The 14,777-nt window shown below is 44.0% G+C and overlaps 1 protein-coding gene across 3 annotated transcripts in view; it reads right to left on the bottom strand.

The window, feature by feature from the left end:
• sdccag8 (SHH signaling and ciliogenesis regulator sdccag8) overlaps positions 1 to 14,777 on the bottom strand; it is a 60,727-nt gene that overhangs the window by 16,954 nt on the left and 28,996 nt on the right. For all 3 annotated transcript variants that reach the window (XM_069179841.1, XM_069179840.1, XM_069179842.1), the window contains exons 14-16: positions 5,825 to 5,952; positions 3,854 to 3,962; positions 1,888 to 2,019 (exon numbers count right to left, since the gene is read on the bottom strand). In XM_069179841.1, the coding sequence (XP_069035942.1) occupies positions 1,888 to 2,019; positions 3,854 to 3,962; positions 5,825 to 5,952 (369 nt within the window). The remainder of the gene's footprint in view (positions 1 to 1,887; positions 2,020 to 3,853; positions 3,963 to 5,824; positions 5,953 to 14,777) is intronic.

The raw sequence follows: 14,777 nt of genomic DNA, 5'->3' as shown, positions 1-14,777 counted from the left end.
TGGACAAAGCAACCTGTCAAAGAGGTATCATGGGTGCAAAGCGACATTCTTCATCAATAAGAAGACCAGCATTCTAGGTGTCAGTAACAGGCACCAAGGGTTTTGGATGTGTCAGAAAGAGATTAACTAAACATTTGAATTTCACAGACACGATGATGTACCTGCTTAGTTAACCAATTCCAGCATTCCACTAAGACCCGGTTAAATTTGGGCTTGATGTGATTGAAACAATCCCAGAATATGTAAACCTAGATTAGTATTAAATTGAAACAAAAAAAATACATAAATTGGCTAAACTATTTGAACTTTGCATGCATATACTATATTTGCATCTTTATGAGTCGTGCCACAGTTTAATAGTAAATTATAGTTTAATGATGGAGTTTTTTTCATGATTATCGAGGAAGCACACTGCTTATTTTTTATCACTTATGGTTCTGGTGCACACTGCACAAGTGGTTGAAAGTATAGCTTCACTATTGCTATTTTCAGTTAGACAACTATTTAACGGTGATAATTTCCTCACTTACGGCGCTGGGTAGCTTCTGATGCAAGTGCTGAACTTCCAAGGCTGGAACGTGGGAAGCACACTGCCTGTGGTTTAAATTTTCACTTGCACAGCTGACAGAAGCTCATTTAACTGGTAGATAGACCTGGCAGCTGCAACTCATTTAGTTTTTAATTCATTATTTTCTTGGTGTCGGTCTGAAACGAGAAGTTGCATGCTGGAGATTTTTCAAAGTGGGAGTTAAACAATATGTAGTGTTATGTTCGGAGCAGTAGGATGTTTGATTTTAGAAGAAGTTTTGCAACAAGTTCTGAGAGACATCCCTACACCCACACACAGACACCCACAAGCGCACAAGTTTGCATGAAAGACCTACTCAGAGAAGCGGCGAAGCAGCCAGTTTTTACACCACAGGACAACAAAAACGAGCGATTCACACCTTCTGACTGATGGAGCCGGTTAAGGAAAAGGAAATGAGACCAGACAGACCGCTTATTGTGACCTGGGCTTTGATTGAATACTTACAGTACCATCTCTATAAACATTATTTTTTAAAAAGTAGTATTACAGCACAACAGACTAATAACCTTTTAAATCAAAGTTGTTTTTCTGTATATTTTTCCTTGCAGAAGAAACAAGCTACTTTCAATTACTATTTCTTGCATCATTTTACTTTTGTTTAAAACTTCAAAATAAAATAAAATTCAGACACACTGTCTGATGAGGTGACTGTAAAAATCCCTGCTGCACATCTCTGTTAAACACTGTTGAACTGCAATTAATGCATTACTGGAATTACTTACTAGAGTTCTTCTGCCTGGGGGTGTTGTGTGCACTATATCATGTCAGTTGGTAATTCCACAGACACGTTTCTGACTTATTTTACTGGCTGAGCCAGTGGGACAGGACAGCCAGCACTGAAGAGCTTGATGTCAGCTAGGCTTGCAAACAATGAACAAACTCGTGAGCAGCTTGATCACGAAAGACAAAGTGCATGAGTGAAGCCCAGGTTCAGCCCTATAGTCCAGGCATGGGTGGTTTGAAACTGGACTATATCATAAGCCAGCAGTGAACAGGAGTTTCGGAAGTAATAGGCTGAGCATCATGGGCCCTGTCTGTGCTTTGGCAGGGTGTTTCCTGCTGGCAGTAATATTGATAACAGTTTCACTGGCTCTCTTGGTGCTGCTTATCTGAGATATTTAAGAATTGATCATTCCTAATTGATGTGGAATGGATAAAAAATGGTGATCGTAACATCCACAAAAAAACAAGGCAACAGAAGATCAGCTAAATAGCTGAAGAAAATGTCCGCGACCCCAAAAAGGAGATTGCAACCTCACATGTGTGCTGTGCTGTGTTGTGTGACAGAGGCAGGGTACCTGTTCTTCATCCTCTGGTGCATCCTGCCATGCTGCACACACTGTTCCTCCATCTCCGCACAGCGGGCCTGCTGCTTGTCCAGAGACTCCCGCAGGTGCTCGTTCTCCAGGGAGAGCTGCTCCACCGCACTCCTGCACGGTACACGTTCCGCATTAAAACACAGCGGTACGACACTCCAGCATGATCATTGTGTGTGTTCCGGTTTATCTCCAATAGGGAGTGGCACAAAGAACACATGCTTGTCCACTAGGACAAAAACCAGGTGACTGTTATTGACATCTACATGGAAGTGGCAATACAGGAGGAGAAGGAGGTGTTGAAGGTGGGCTCTCTCTCAAGTTAACACTAGAGCTGTGCAGTCCCTGGCTGGTGAACACCAGACTCTCCTTATTTCTGAACTGTTATTCTGATCCCTAAAACCAACAGCGGGTTCTGTGAGTGATTTACAGAGCTGTGCTACTGGAAAACAAGCACATCCTCCTTGTTTACAGCTGCATCTAACCAAGCGTAAGTAAGCAGCGCTCAGATTTGCCTGGTGGGCAATAGAAATTTTGCCGGGGCATTAAACACAACGCATCAGGGAGAAAACAGCCCAAAGACATCAGCAAAATAAGGAGAAAAACTGATGTGTGAATGGTACTTTCATAGCAGGAATAGAAGGTAATAACCCATTGAACAGCACAAGGTAGAGACCACTTTTAGTGTCCCACAGTCAGCAAGACGAAAGCCTTTCCTGCCTTGCACTATTATGACAGATCCAGTTCACACAGCTTTGCAGCTGAGAGGCCTGAGGTCAAAACCCATTGGAGCCATTCTCAGCTCACACAGACAGATCTGTTATACAGAACGATCAGCTCTGCCTGATGGAAGCATATAGCACCGCAAGACACAGAGCTAGAGCTTTGTGCGCAGAAGGAAAGACATCCTTTCGTCTCCTAACTGGTTCCGTTTCTTATCTCCAAAATTCAAATCAAACTGAGTCTTATTCTCCCAGTGATATTAAAATGTACTCAGCATAATCCAGTTTGTAAACATTATAAAAATGACAGCAATTAGACTCTTTCTTCACTGAGCTGCTGTGCTCAGTATCACCGCTCTCTCCTGAATTGTATTCTATGATGTGAGCATTATTTCTCACAAGTCAAGGACTTTATTTGAGCTCATTTAAAAATGTTACCGGCTGCTGTTTGGGTTGATGCATGTGTTTAAACAAAATGTAACATTTAAATTAGGGGTGGAAAGTTATTAAGCCTTTACAACCTAGAATGAGAGGCCCTATTAGCAGAGTATGGCTTGAGTACCATTAATCTTCCAAAACCTGATCTCTGTTGATTAGGGTAATGATCAAAACATATATTATATATTATGTTAAATATTATAAATGCACTACACATTATATATTGAAAAGACAAGTATTTCAGTGACTGAGCAAATGTAGCCAAAAATCCTACCCAGATAACATCATACCAGCACGTCACTGCTAACATGTTCCTTATGTTAATCAGTCGGGTTGTAAGGCAGATGTGTACATCAGGGTGGTGAAGTAAGAACTTTTGAAATGTGGAGATCAACTGTACTGTGTTCCAGTCACAGCGAGAGGAGTTTCAGGCTCCTCAGAGAAGAGCCGCAGCCCCCCTAGCTGTGACTGGAGCGCCCAGCGCACTTTTCCTTTTCCATTTCCATTTCGTCCACCAGCAGAGCGTACTCCACCCCAGCAGGGACTCTCTCCTGACTGACGAGATGTCTGGGTTAGGGGTTGGCATCAAGCAGCTCGCCGCGTGGTTGGAGGGGAAAGGCTTACTCAAGAATTTGTTCTATTATCTGCAATCGGACACAATGTTTTCACTGATAATTTAAAAAAAATGCAGAAATAAAGAAAATGAAAGGCATCAGATGAGAAAAGGTTTTCCTGGGCAATCCAAACGAGGCGCTGTCCCGAAATGAGACTCTTCCTTTCCCACTGACCTGCTCCCGCTGGTCACCTCCTCCAGCTGCGTCCCCAGGTTGCAACACTCGTCCTTCAGCTTCCTGATGAGAGTGTTCTGGGAGCTGAGTAAGTCATCCAGCTCGGAGGCTGGAAGAATGTACAGCGTTAAAGAGGACACGTGTCATCACCCAGAAGTATCTTACTGTCCAGTGACTGGCTGACACAGGAAATGCACTCCACTTCATGCGCAACTGCAACAGAATTCATTCAGCATTTCCACAGTTCAAGTCAAACTCAAACAAAAAACAAGAAAATACTTCATGGGAACATCCTACACATCCTATGTAGACCACCACGAAATTCTCAGAATACGACAAAATCTGACATAGGCAATAACATAAGAAACAAAGCTAACTGTTTTTTTTCTAAAATAATAAAAGAGAAAGGCTTCCACCAATTAACTTGAAAATATAAATTCTATAATAATTAATATTCAAATAGAGATTAATTATTCAGCTTTTGTAGGTCAAAGAAAAACCTGATAAGCACTTGACCAAATCTGTGGACAACCTTCTGTCCACTCTCCCCCCTAGTGTCCATCACCGATTCACCCCACTGGCCTGTCCACTCTGCCCAGTGTCCATCACTGATTCACCCTACTGGCCTGTCCACCTCCCCCAGTGTCCATCACTGATTCACCCCACTGGCCTGTCCACCTCCCCCAGTGTCCATCACTGATTCACCCCACTGGCCTGTCCACCTCCCCCAGTGTCCATCACTGATTCACCCCCTGGTCTATCCACTCTGCCCAGTGTCCATCACTGATTCACCCTACTGGCCTGTCCACCTCCCCCAGTGTCCATCACTGATTCACCCCACTGGCCTGTCCACCTCCCCCAGTGTCCATCAATGTGAAATTTGGAGATTTGAAATGGGAATAAACCTCAGATCACATGCAATTAAATATTTTGCTGTCAAATGGTTAGTAAAATAAGCCGCCTGTTAAATGTTAGAAGTTATTTAAATTACTTTTACCAAGTGTAACACCACAGTCACATATCATAGCGAATGATTAATTAAATGGTTGATTAATTATTCAGAATGGGTGATTAATTGATTAATAAATCATGAGGATTAAAACACCAAATTCCACAGTGTAACGCCTTCCAAACACTGGAGGAACAAAATGTATCTGTAGGTACACCCAGCACAGTAAAGCAACACAAGAATAGACAATAGGCTACTGCAGGAATAAAATAACTATTATCTACTCCAGCACATGGCTGGGCCCAATCAGATGTAAAAAAGGGAAACAAATAAAACAGAAAAAGTTGCAAAAAGTTATTGAAAGAACCTCAATTAATAGCAGGCCTTTGAACACGGTTAAGCATGTGTAGGGCACAGTGAAAATAAATAAAAAAGGATAAAAAGACAAACTGGGATTATAAACAAACAGAAAAAAAGGATATCGTTTAGATGCAACCCTGTCTTAAACAATGATTAAAACACTCGGCATTTCAAAAAAAAAAACAAAACTCATTAGCCTGTCAGAGTGGCCATTATATGCTCAGAGAAGGAAGTGCTCTGTGGTATTAAAGGACTAATTCCATAAGCCGTGAGAGTTTCCTGCTGAGCTTCTGATGCCATTTCTCTTTAGGCAACATGTGTGCCACAAAACCCAGCCAAAAAGAAGGCCTTTGTTTTTCTCGCTTTGTTCTGGCATCAGCAGGCTTCAAGTTTCCTGAACACAGGTAAATAAACTCATAATCCAGATGGTGCAGCAGATGTGAGAGCAGCATTCCGAAATCAACAGACAGTGGGCTATGCTTCCCATTTTCCCTTTTAAACGCTAACTAATATGTAATGCGGAATCTCCGGTGTGCCGAGCATCTGCTCCCTTCGGCCAGCCAAAGGTTACAGGTGTTCCTGATGCCATTTCTCAGCGAGGCGCGGGCCGGGCTGGCCGGGCGCGGGGCCTGGCAGCCGCCCCGCCTGGCGGGGCCACCTACCGCCGCGCTCGCGCTGCGCCTCCATGTGCTGGATCTTCTGCGTCAGCTCCCGCTCCCGCCGCCGCGCCCGGAAGGTCAAGGCCTTCAGCTCGTCGCTGCGGCAGCGGACGGCCGCCTCCTTCTCCTGCCTGCAGAGACGGGAGCGGGGAAGAGGAAGGCGTGACACGGGGCCAGCGGGCTCGGACCCGGGACCAGGTGGTCAAGACAACATCCTCCCTGGCCTTTTAACGACCTCTGTGGACGAGTACAAGCGTTTCTCTGTGCTGACCCTGGGACACACACACAGACCGACACACACAGACCGACACACACAGACCGACACACAGACCGACACACAGACCGACACACAGACCGACACACACACACACAGACACACACACACACAGACACACACACACACAGACAGACACACACACACAGACACACACACACAGACACACACACACAGACACACACACACAGACACACACACACAGACACACACACACAGACACACACCATCTAGGGAAGCGAATAACTGCAGTTGCAATGAGGACATTTTCTTTCAAACTTTTAAAGAACTTTTAAAGAACACACAGAACCTTTCACAACTCAAGGCATGAAAACAAAATGTGCTTGAGGTCTAACAATTTGAAATCCGCCCCTCTTTCACAAACCAGTAAGCTACACTCAAGGGCAAAATAAATATACCCTCCGACACCAGCTAAAGGATCGAAGACGTGTGCTTAATTTTAATATTCAAGAAAAAAATACTGCCGCTGTTTAGCAGTAGAACAGAACGGATTGAAAAAAGAAACAATTCTAAACCCTTTTATGAAGCCAGGGCAGAAGTATGTACACTGCATATCTATAGGGTGAAACCACAGGTAAGCAAATCCTTGATACGGATTATTGCCACGATCAGAAGATTTGGAGAAAAGACTACGACACGGCGCAAGAACTTCACATTGAATTTTCACAAACATGGCAAAGAAATTTTAAAACATGCTACTCCTATAAATAAATGAGTTTAGGGAAACATCTCTGAGTCCTTTTAATTCAATTAGAAGCAACACAAAAGCAATTACTAAAATATCTTACATCAATATTAAAAACTAAAACTCTGCTCTCAAACATGATTACACCATTTAAGCATGTATTAAATGCTTTTCATGTATTTCACGGCAGCTTCCTTCTTTAAATTTGTACCCTGCAAACTTCACCCTGAAAGGAAAAAAAATAGATATTCCCATCCTGTGTTAATTTACTTGAAACTTTCTTCAATTACTTTCCAAAAGCAGATCCAGACTGACCGTTTCTCCAGCACCGATGTCGTCTGGAGTGTGAAAGAAGGCTGTTGTATGTGCCTGTGAGACTGGGACACAGCTCAAGCCCATGCTGTGTTTGAACCGGGGCCTAAAATCTCACTGACACTGTAGTCCATTATTTCTTTCTGAAGCTGTAGATAATTCCTGCTTACTCCCAAGTTAACTAAGTTATGAACAGGGTCTTTTTTTATATTTGTGGAGACGTATCTTGTAATACAGTCCCCAAACTTGCAATCACTGGCTGCCAATCACCTCCTGTAGCAGCATGGAGGGTAAGGAGGATCTCTCAAGTGCCGCTGTGCACAAAAGAGCTTAGGGTTGTGTAAAGAAGAGACGCAAGCTCTTTTGAGGATGATGCACTGTGGACTCTGAACTCTGCTGTGTAGCGATGCTGCAAGACATGTCCACAGGGCAGCACTCCTGGGGCTTAGACTGACCTCAAGGCCTGCAGTGCTCGTCATAGCCAGCGATGCTCATGTCAGCACTGCAGTGGAAAACCCCGCTGTTTTCTCTGCAATGCTCTCAACACCAAAGCAAAAAGGGAGCTGGGGGTCTGACGATGCACATGTCCCCCTGGGCAGGCATGGCGCTTGCTACAGAGAGACGGGCCTAACGATGGCCCGATGATTGCTCTCTTCCACAGCAGTGAGCACAAGCAGAGAAGAGCAATGGCCATTTACAATGGAATTTAAAACATGGAAATCCAGACGTACAGTATTTCTTGCCCCAGGCTGACAGCAAGCGGAGAGGGGAGCTGCCTTTGACACCCAGAGGAGCCAGAAGAGACCTGGATGGTCAGCGAGCTGAGTGCAGCCATTCGGCTGCTCCATGGCAGGGTGCTGCAGCCATGCGAGCGTGCTGCCTAAGTGGGCACTATTCAAGCTGTCGACGATCTGACTCAGAACACCAGAGCCCATTCAACCACAGAGCTCCACCGCACCCTGCCGTGTGCCATGATCGGCAGCCAAAAATGACCAAATGCTAGAGTTCCCAAAACGAGCACGAAGTGGAATTTGGCTGCTGGTTTATTACATAGGCAGGAACACAAGGATTATTTGCCGCTCTTTCAGATATTCGGCTTGAATATTTTAACACAAATATCTGCAAAGCTCTACCGGAGGACAGTTCACATCCTGCGAGGAGACCGCATAGCTTCCCCCAATCGAACTAAAACCGTGGACGGTTCTCGAGCAGCTCGCTGCTCATCCCCTCCTGGGGAAAGAGCCGGCCAACGCCTTTCAGCAGAGCACCAGCTGCCGCAATAGCTGCCGGAAGAAGAGGAGAACTCGGCTACGGCGCTGCAACTTCAGGACTATGGCACTAACAATGGTTTATCCCTGAAAATGGAATTTTTCAGCCCCCCGTTTCTCCTCTTTGACATTCCAGAAGCGTCATTAACTCGAGCTACGGGCTGCTGTTGACAGTGCTACACCTAGCACCACTGATCAGAACAGTGGAAGTCTGAGAACACGTCTTTCCACACAGTTTGACAGCAAATCTATGGGAATTCACAGAAATGCAAACAGGACTTCTGTCAAATGTGTCACAGTTACCAATGGTTGTTGGTTGAGTGATATTAAATGCACAGGTTTACAGTATGTATGGCACAGAATGCTCTGTATCGCAAGGTTTTCCTTGAAGAAGGATGATATTTACCCAACATATAAAACACTTAGAAATGTAATATTTAAATATTACTATTTTCTTAGAAAGTGCTTTTCATGAATGCCTACATCATAACTACTTCAGAGTTTAAATAGATCAGAGAAAAATACATTTTCATGTGTTTCTTGTTTTCTCAGACACCTACAGAATAATACTTATACTGTACATGGGAAGTGTACCTCATCAGAAATACTTGTACGCACAATGGAGATTGTTTGCCATGAACGATCTGACAATTATATCCCACACCTTCAGCCAGAAAACATCATTTTGGTGAGAAGTCTGCAAAGTGAGTGTCTGCTTGAGAGCTGGACAAAACAATCCCCGCGCTTTCTTCTGTGCAGAAGGAAAATGGGTACAGAGAAAAGGCTGGACATTATTTCCCTTCCTATAGGCTTTCTGCTGAAGAGTGTGCAGCTCTGAACCTGCTCGCTTGAGGAATGACTAACCCAGAGATGCAGTCCCCTCCTGTGTATTTGTTTCAGACAGAAAATGTGACTAAAACACTTCTGACTGATTTTCTCTCCTTGCTGATCCCAAAGGAGAAAAAAGTATCTTCCTACAGATAAGTTACTCAATTGCCACAGTGAGTCAGTGTAGTAAACGTGAAATGCTGTGACAAAGTTTTATTTTGTTATATGGAAAACTGGAATGACAATAAGGAGCATTGACGGGGGGGAGTGGTTATTTATAGCACAAGAAGGTGTTGGATAAGTATTCTAACACTACAGCACTTATTTATACCCCTAAAGACGATCACATTTCAAAAGCAGAGGGGGAAATTGATTTTACCGATACAGTACGTTTGAGGTAAAGGTGCTCAAGCATACAAAGACGAATTTCGAGAGCAGTTTTCAAAAAGTTTTTTTTTCCCCAGATGCTAAGGGCTTGTGTGCTACACCCCGGATTGTGAATCCACAATTCAGTTTTAACAAAACAAAACAGAAATGTGCAACACCCCCTCGGTGACAAGCAGAGGAACAAAAGCCTTCAGGAGACAGGCCAGTGAAGCACAGTCCGCTGCCGGGAAAGCAGAAGAGAAGGGAGCGAATTCTGCCATCTCCTCCCGGGGAGAAACCACACGGACTCCCCCCTGCGGAGCTGCAGTGACCTGGGTTACCGTCGGCCCCGATGGCCGCCACCTGGAAAAACCTAACAAAAACCGAAGAGCAGGAGTCGGAGCGCCAGCGCTCTGTGCTTCCCGGCCTCCCCCTTACTGAACCCCGAGAAGATGAGACTCTTCCACCCCCCACCCCCTCCAAAAAAAACAAGTCCCTTCCCTACAGCGCGGTTTTGCTTTGTGCATTATTTCTCCTCCGTCATGTGCGTATTTATCAGTGGATCCTATGGCTTTTCAGCATTTTTTCCTGCCCCCCTCCCCCCCCTGCTCCCTCCCACCCTTTTTCCTTTAACTAAACTGGCTCTGGCTCCCTCCATCTGGTCCCCCTTCCTTCAGCAGCCCCGCACCTGTTCACACCTCCTCTCCTGTTGGACCGCGCGGAACATTCCCTCCTCTGCCAGGGCTATTCTGGCACTTGCAACCTTTCTGTCATTCAATCCATCTGTCAGAAGTGAACTTTGTTTACCGCCAGCTTCTGCTTTTCTTCTTCAAGAAGCGCAAAGCCCCCCTCAAGGTCACCGGCAAGACCACCGCCGGCACAATTTACAAGCCACCCCCCCCATCCGCTGCACAACACATTCGCGCGCCGACAACGCACTCGCACCCAGGCAAGCTCCGCTCTCTTATCTCTTTCTGTTGTTGCTTCTTGAAGTGCTCTGACTTCCTTGAGGGAGGCAGGAGCTCTGCTGCTAGCAGCAGGGCTCTGGTTTGAGCAGACAGCTGCGGTGCTCAGTAAATGCAGTCAGCAGGTTTGCAGAGCTGGAGAGTAAAATCCTGTCTGTCACAATTTGGAAAAAGCATTGATTAGAACTATTGGGGGCATTAACATTATCACTGTTTTTAAACCAGTCCTTAGCATTACCAATCATGATAATTGCTGATCGTATTTCATTTTTTAACATATGCATGAGCTATAATTAGTGGCATTATCTGGAAAAGAGTGATCAAATAGTAATTCGAATTATGTGAGCTTGATTCGACCTTAAATTGTAAGGGTGCTGAACAGAACACTGCAGGGCCAGCGAACTGGGTGTAGGAAGTCCCTGGTCCTGGGGAACAGGAGCATCCAGCATGGGGCCATCTCTTTGGCCACACCCACAACCCAGCCAGAGCTCTGCTGCATCTGCAGCTGTCAGACTGTCAGAGTGCTGGGAGTCTGCACATCATGTGCTGCAGCTGCCCAGACCTACTGTAACTCGCATTGCATTCTTAAAATTTTTACTGTAATCCTTAAGTCTTGGTTATATTGGTTATACAGGAATATGTTTCTTCCTACAGTTCACGTAACTGCACCACTGAAGACACTCTAATGTATTTACAATAACCAGTGAGACTCCTCACTCATATTCCTTTAGATATGATTTAATTATACCAGTACTTCTAAGAGACCCTGGATTGGGCTGTCAGAGAAATAAAAATAAGATACACATGACAAACTCCCACAGAGCCCAGAGCAAGCTGAAAGGATATCTACCAAGATCAGTGAAAACTAAAATCAACTACCCTGATTTAAAACAGAAGACAGCAGCCTTCAGATGCTCACCTCATTCAGGCAGCTTTGAATTGCTGCCTAAGTATGGATCAGAGATTCACAAAATTAGCAAACTTAAAAAAACGAATAGCACCTGTCCTTCTGCGACAGATCTACTCTACTTCATTTACAGAGTGATGGCGTGAAGGAAGGCTCCCTCATCTTCCACACAAGAGAAAAGTAGACTGGCAATTTTGTGAAACGAATACAATTATTTACAGGCGTGTAAACCACACTGGAGGTCACAAAAGTCAGATGAAACTTAATTTTTCAGCCTTTCTCTCACTGATGAGCTCCCTAAGCCATCCATTATTTCTAATAACACTGCCAAAAAGGGACAGGAGCCGTGTCCTGGAGGCGAGCAGTCGTTTGAGGTGCTGATACAGAGAGCAGTGTAACGTGTGAAATAAACCAAAAATCCCAAACAGATGCATTTTCAGACATTAACTCTATATGCCCCAATCTTTCGTCTCTTCCAGTCTTCATTGCTGTGATTCCTTCACTACTGTCTTCACAAAGTAACTGGCTTGAAAACCCCTCCTACCCTACTCCCCAGTTCTCTGGCACCAGACGAGCAAGCAAGCACAGCTTTACTTCAGTCATTCTCTGAAAATGTACCAGCACGAAAAGAGACAGAGAAAACAATCGTTCAGTGATGGATCAAAGCGAAAGTCCGAGAGAGACTGGGTGACAAAGAGAACAAAAAGGTATTTCAAGCTATTTATCGAGTTTTTATGTCTAAAGATAAGCTGCAGCCTTGAAATGGAACCATTTGCTCCAGAGCCAAATTTGGTTGCCATTAATATTAGTTTTATTCTGATGAATTTTGAATTTTAGTTCATTATCTACAGTGATAATATTGCTGCTTTCTACAAAGACTGGTTAGTCTGTCAGGAGTTACTGGAAACTCCCTGATAAGCTGCTCATTGTTTCAGGACATCAAGCCAGGGTTTCCAGAGAGACACCCCTACAGGACATCTTAAGTCTCTGCGGGCTCAGAGCTCACTCTGATTCCATTCAGCAATAAGACCCTGGCCACTTTAGCTCATCACACATAGTAAATTACAAATGTGAACATCCCTCCCAAAAACAGGCTCTTTGACGTCAATTAGGCCATAGAAAACTTACGGACAAGTGCTGAAAGGCAGTTTTCAATGTGCCTGTTCTTCACACTTCATTAACAATGTCAGGTTTCAGAGCTCAAGATAATGGCAAAGCGTTTGGGGACCCCAGCTGTGGACAACAGGACAAGAGGAACCCAACCCCGGTCCCTCGCTCCACTCCTGCTGAACTCTTGCCCAGCTCAAGAGCTCACGATGATTTACCACACCTGTTCAACATGCTGGACAGCAGCCCTTGGTGACCACCTTCCTAACTCTTGGCAAAGGGTTCAAAAACTCTCTTCACTGAAGAAAAAGCTTCAAATCGTTTTAAAACAAAAATGACATCCAGTAAAAAAAAAAAAAGAAAGAGAAGCTCTTTTAGATTCAGAGGCACACTCAAAGCAACAGACCCAAAGAAAGAAAGAAAGACAGAGATACAGATAAGGTACAGTATAAGGCAAATAGACTCTAAGAAAAATGAAGAGTAAGTCAGGTTGATAGTCTGTGTATGGGTAAAAGTTTAGAAGTACATTTACAGCAGAAAGCCAGAGCAAGAAGCGCCTGTCTGTAGCGCCTGTGGAGAGAAAACAGAGGACAGAGCAGTAAGTAGGGCATGCTCTCTGGGCAGCACAGGCCCTGGTGGAAACAGTTGTACCCGACAGATTTGCCTACACTCTGCCTCAGGATAAGCAATGTTCTGTCCTTTACAGCGCTCTCCGAGAAGCTCTCCCTCCACTCTGCTGCACAAAACCGCTCAGCAGTGACTGCAAACCCACTTTCTACATTAACAGAAAGAAAAGACGGCACCTGTGCCAGTAACCTCGCCAGATTTGTTCCTTCATAAAAAAAAAAAAGTTTGTCATGGAGCTACTTATTTAAAAAAAAAACTTATTTTGCCTTTTACATAAGCATGATTCAAACATAAGTCACACTTCGGCTAGTCCCCAAGACCGTGACACTAAGACAGGCCTCCTGTGCTCTCCGCAGGAGCTCTGCAAGACAGGATCACACGGGGAAATGCTGCACCCACCGCAGAGTGGGTTTAATTTTTTATGGGAAGGAGTGGGGCTGACACCTGTAGCAACAACAGGGCAGCACCAAAAGCTGTAGAGGAAAAGGAAAACAGCACAACAACCCACTCACTTGCTCCATTTTAGCTCGAATTCCCACAACTGCTTTAAGGCACTTTTTCTTATCTGGGTATCGCATGCAATTTTTAATGTTATTTCTTAGTACACGCATAAAGTAGTATACCGTTAGGCTATCATATAAATAATTATTCCATTATTTACTGGTCCACATATTGTTGCGTTAAACATTTAAACCTACAGAGAACACAATTATTAGGTGTTTTAACAATCCAGCACACACGCTTGGCCTGGTTACACCGTAATTCTGTTGCCAATGGTTTGCAACGCGACATCATTTTTACTATTTCGAAGCAAGAAGCCAAGTAGGATGAATATGAACTCTTGGTTAGGACTGCTATCGACAAAGAGGAGTCTTCCTGTTGCTAGACACCTAATCCACATATTAATGTTTATTACAGCTCTTATAAAAATAAGAATGTTTTATTGAGATACACTTAGTATATAAGTTCAATTTCCCTTTCAGAATAGGAGAATCAAGTCAAACCTAGTTGCTCAGGATTGTCACAATATTCATTACAGTTCAGCTAGTCTCGCTATACCATTAATTAGCGTCTAATTATAAAGGCTAACAGACTGAAACAACCACTAATACATACATAAGCAAGAAAAATAAAACTTGCCTTATCCTTTGTAAAACCTCATGATGGTATTTATGTAAAAATACTTCTCGACTTAAGTTTATCACAAACATTGAGGGATTATGAAGCGCAGCAAAAGGGATTGGGATTTAATATCCATAAATGTGATGAGGTACAGGAAGGTAAAAGAAAATATCAGATAAATATCAGATAAGTGGAAATGTGTCGAAGCTGTTTACTGAGTGGATCAAGGTGCTGTTGATTTATGCAAGAACAAAAATGTGACGTCATATTTGGATACACAGAACAGCAGAATCTGCGTGAATGAACAATGAACTTAAGAAAGGTTACAAATGAGAGGAGGTCACTTAGCTCATCCAGTTTTAAGTAGCTAACTGTTCCAAGAATCTCATCCACCATTTCCTAGAGAGAAGCCAGGGAATCGGGCAGCTTGTTCCAGACTCTCACAAACCCTTAATGTATGAGAGCGACCTCTGG

The sequence above is a fragment of the Lepisosteus oculatus genome, chromosome 17 (assembly GCF_040954835.1).
Source record: "Lepisosteus oculatus isolate fLepOcu1 chromosome 17, fLepOcu1.hap2, whole genome shotgun sequence".
In the NCBI taxonomy this organism is placed as follows: Eukaryota; Metazoa; Chordata; class Actinopteri; order Semionotiformes; family Lepisosteidae; genus Lepisosteus; species Lepisosteus oculatus.
This window is presented reverse-complemented; position numbering and strand designations above follow the sequence as displayed.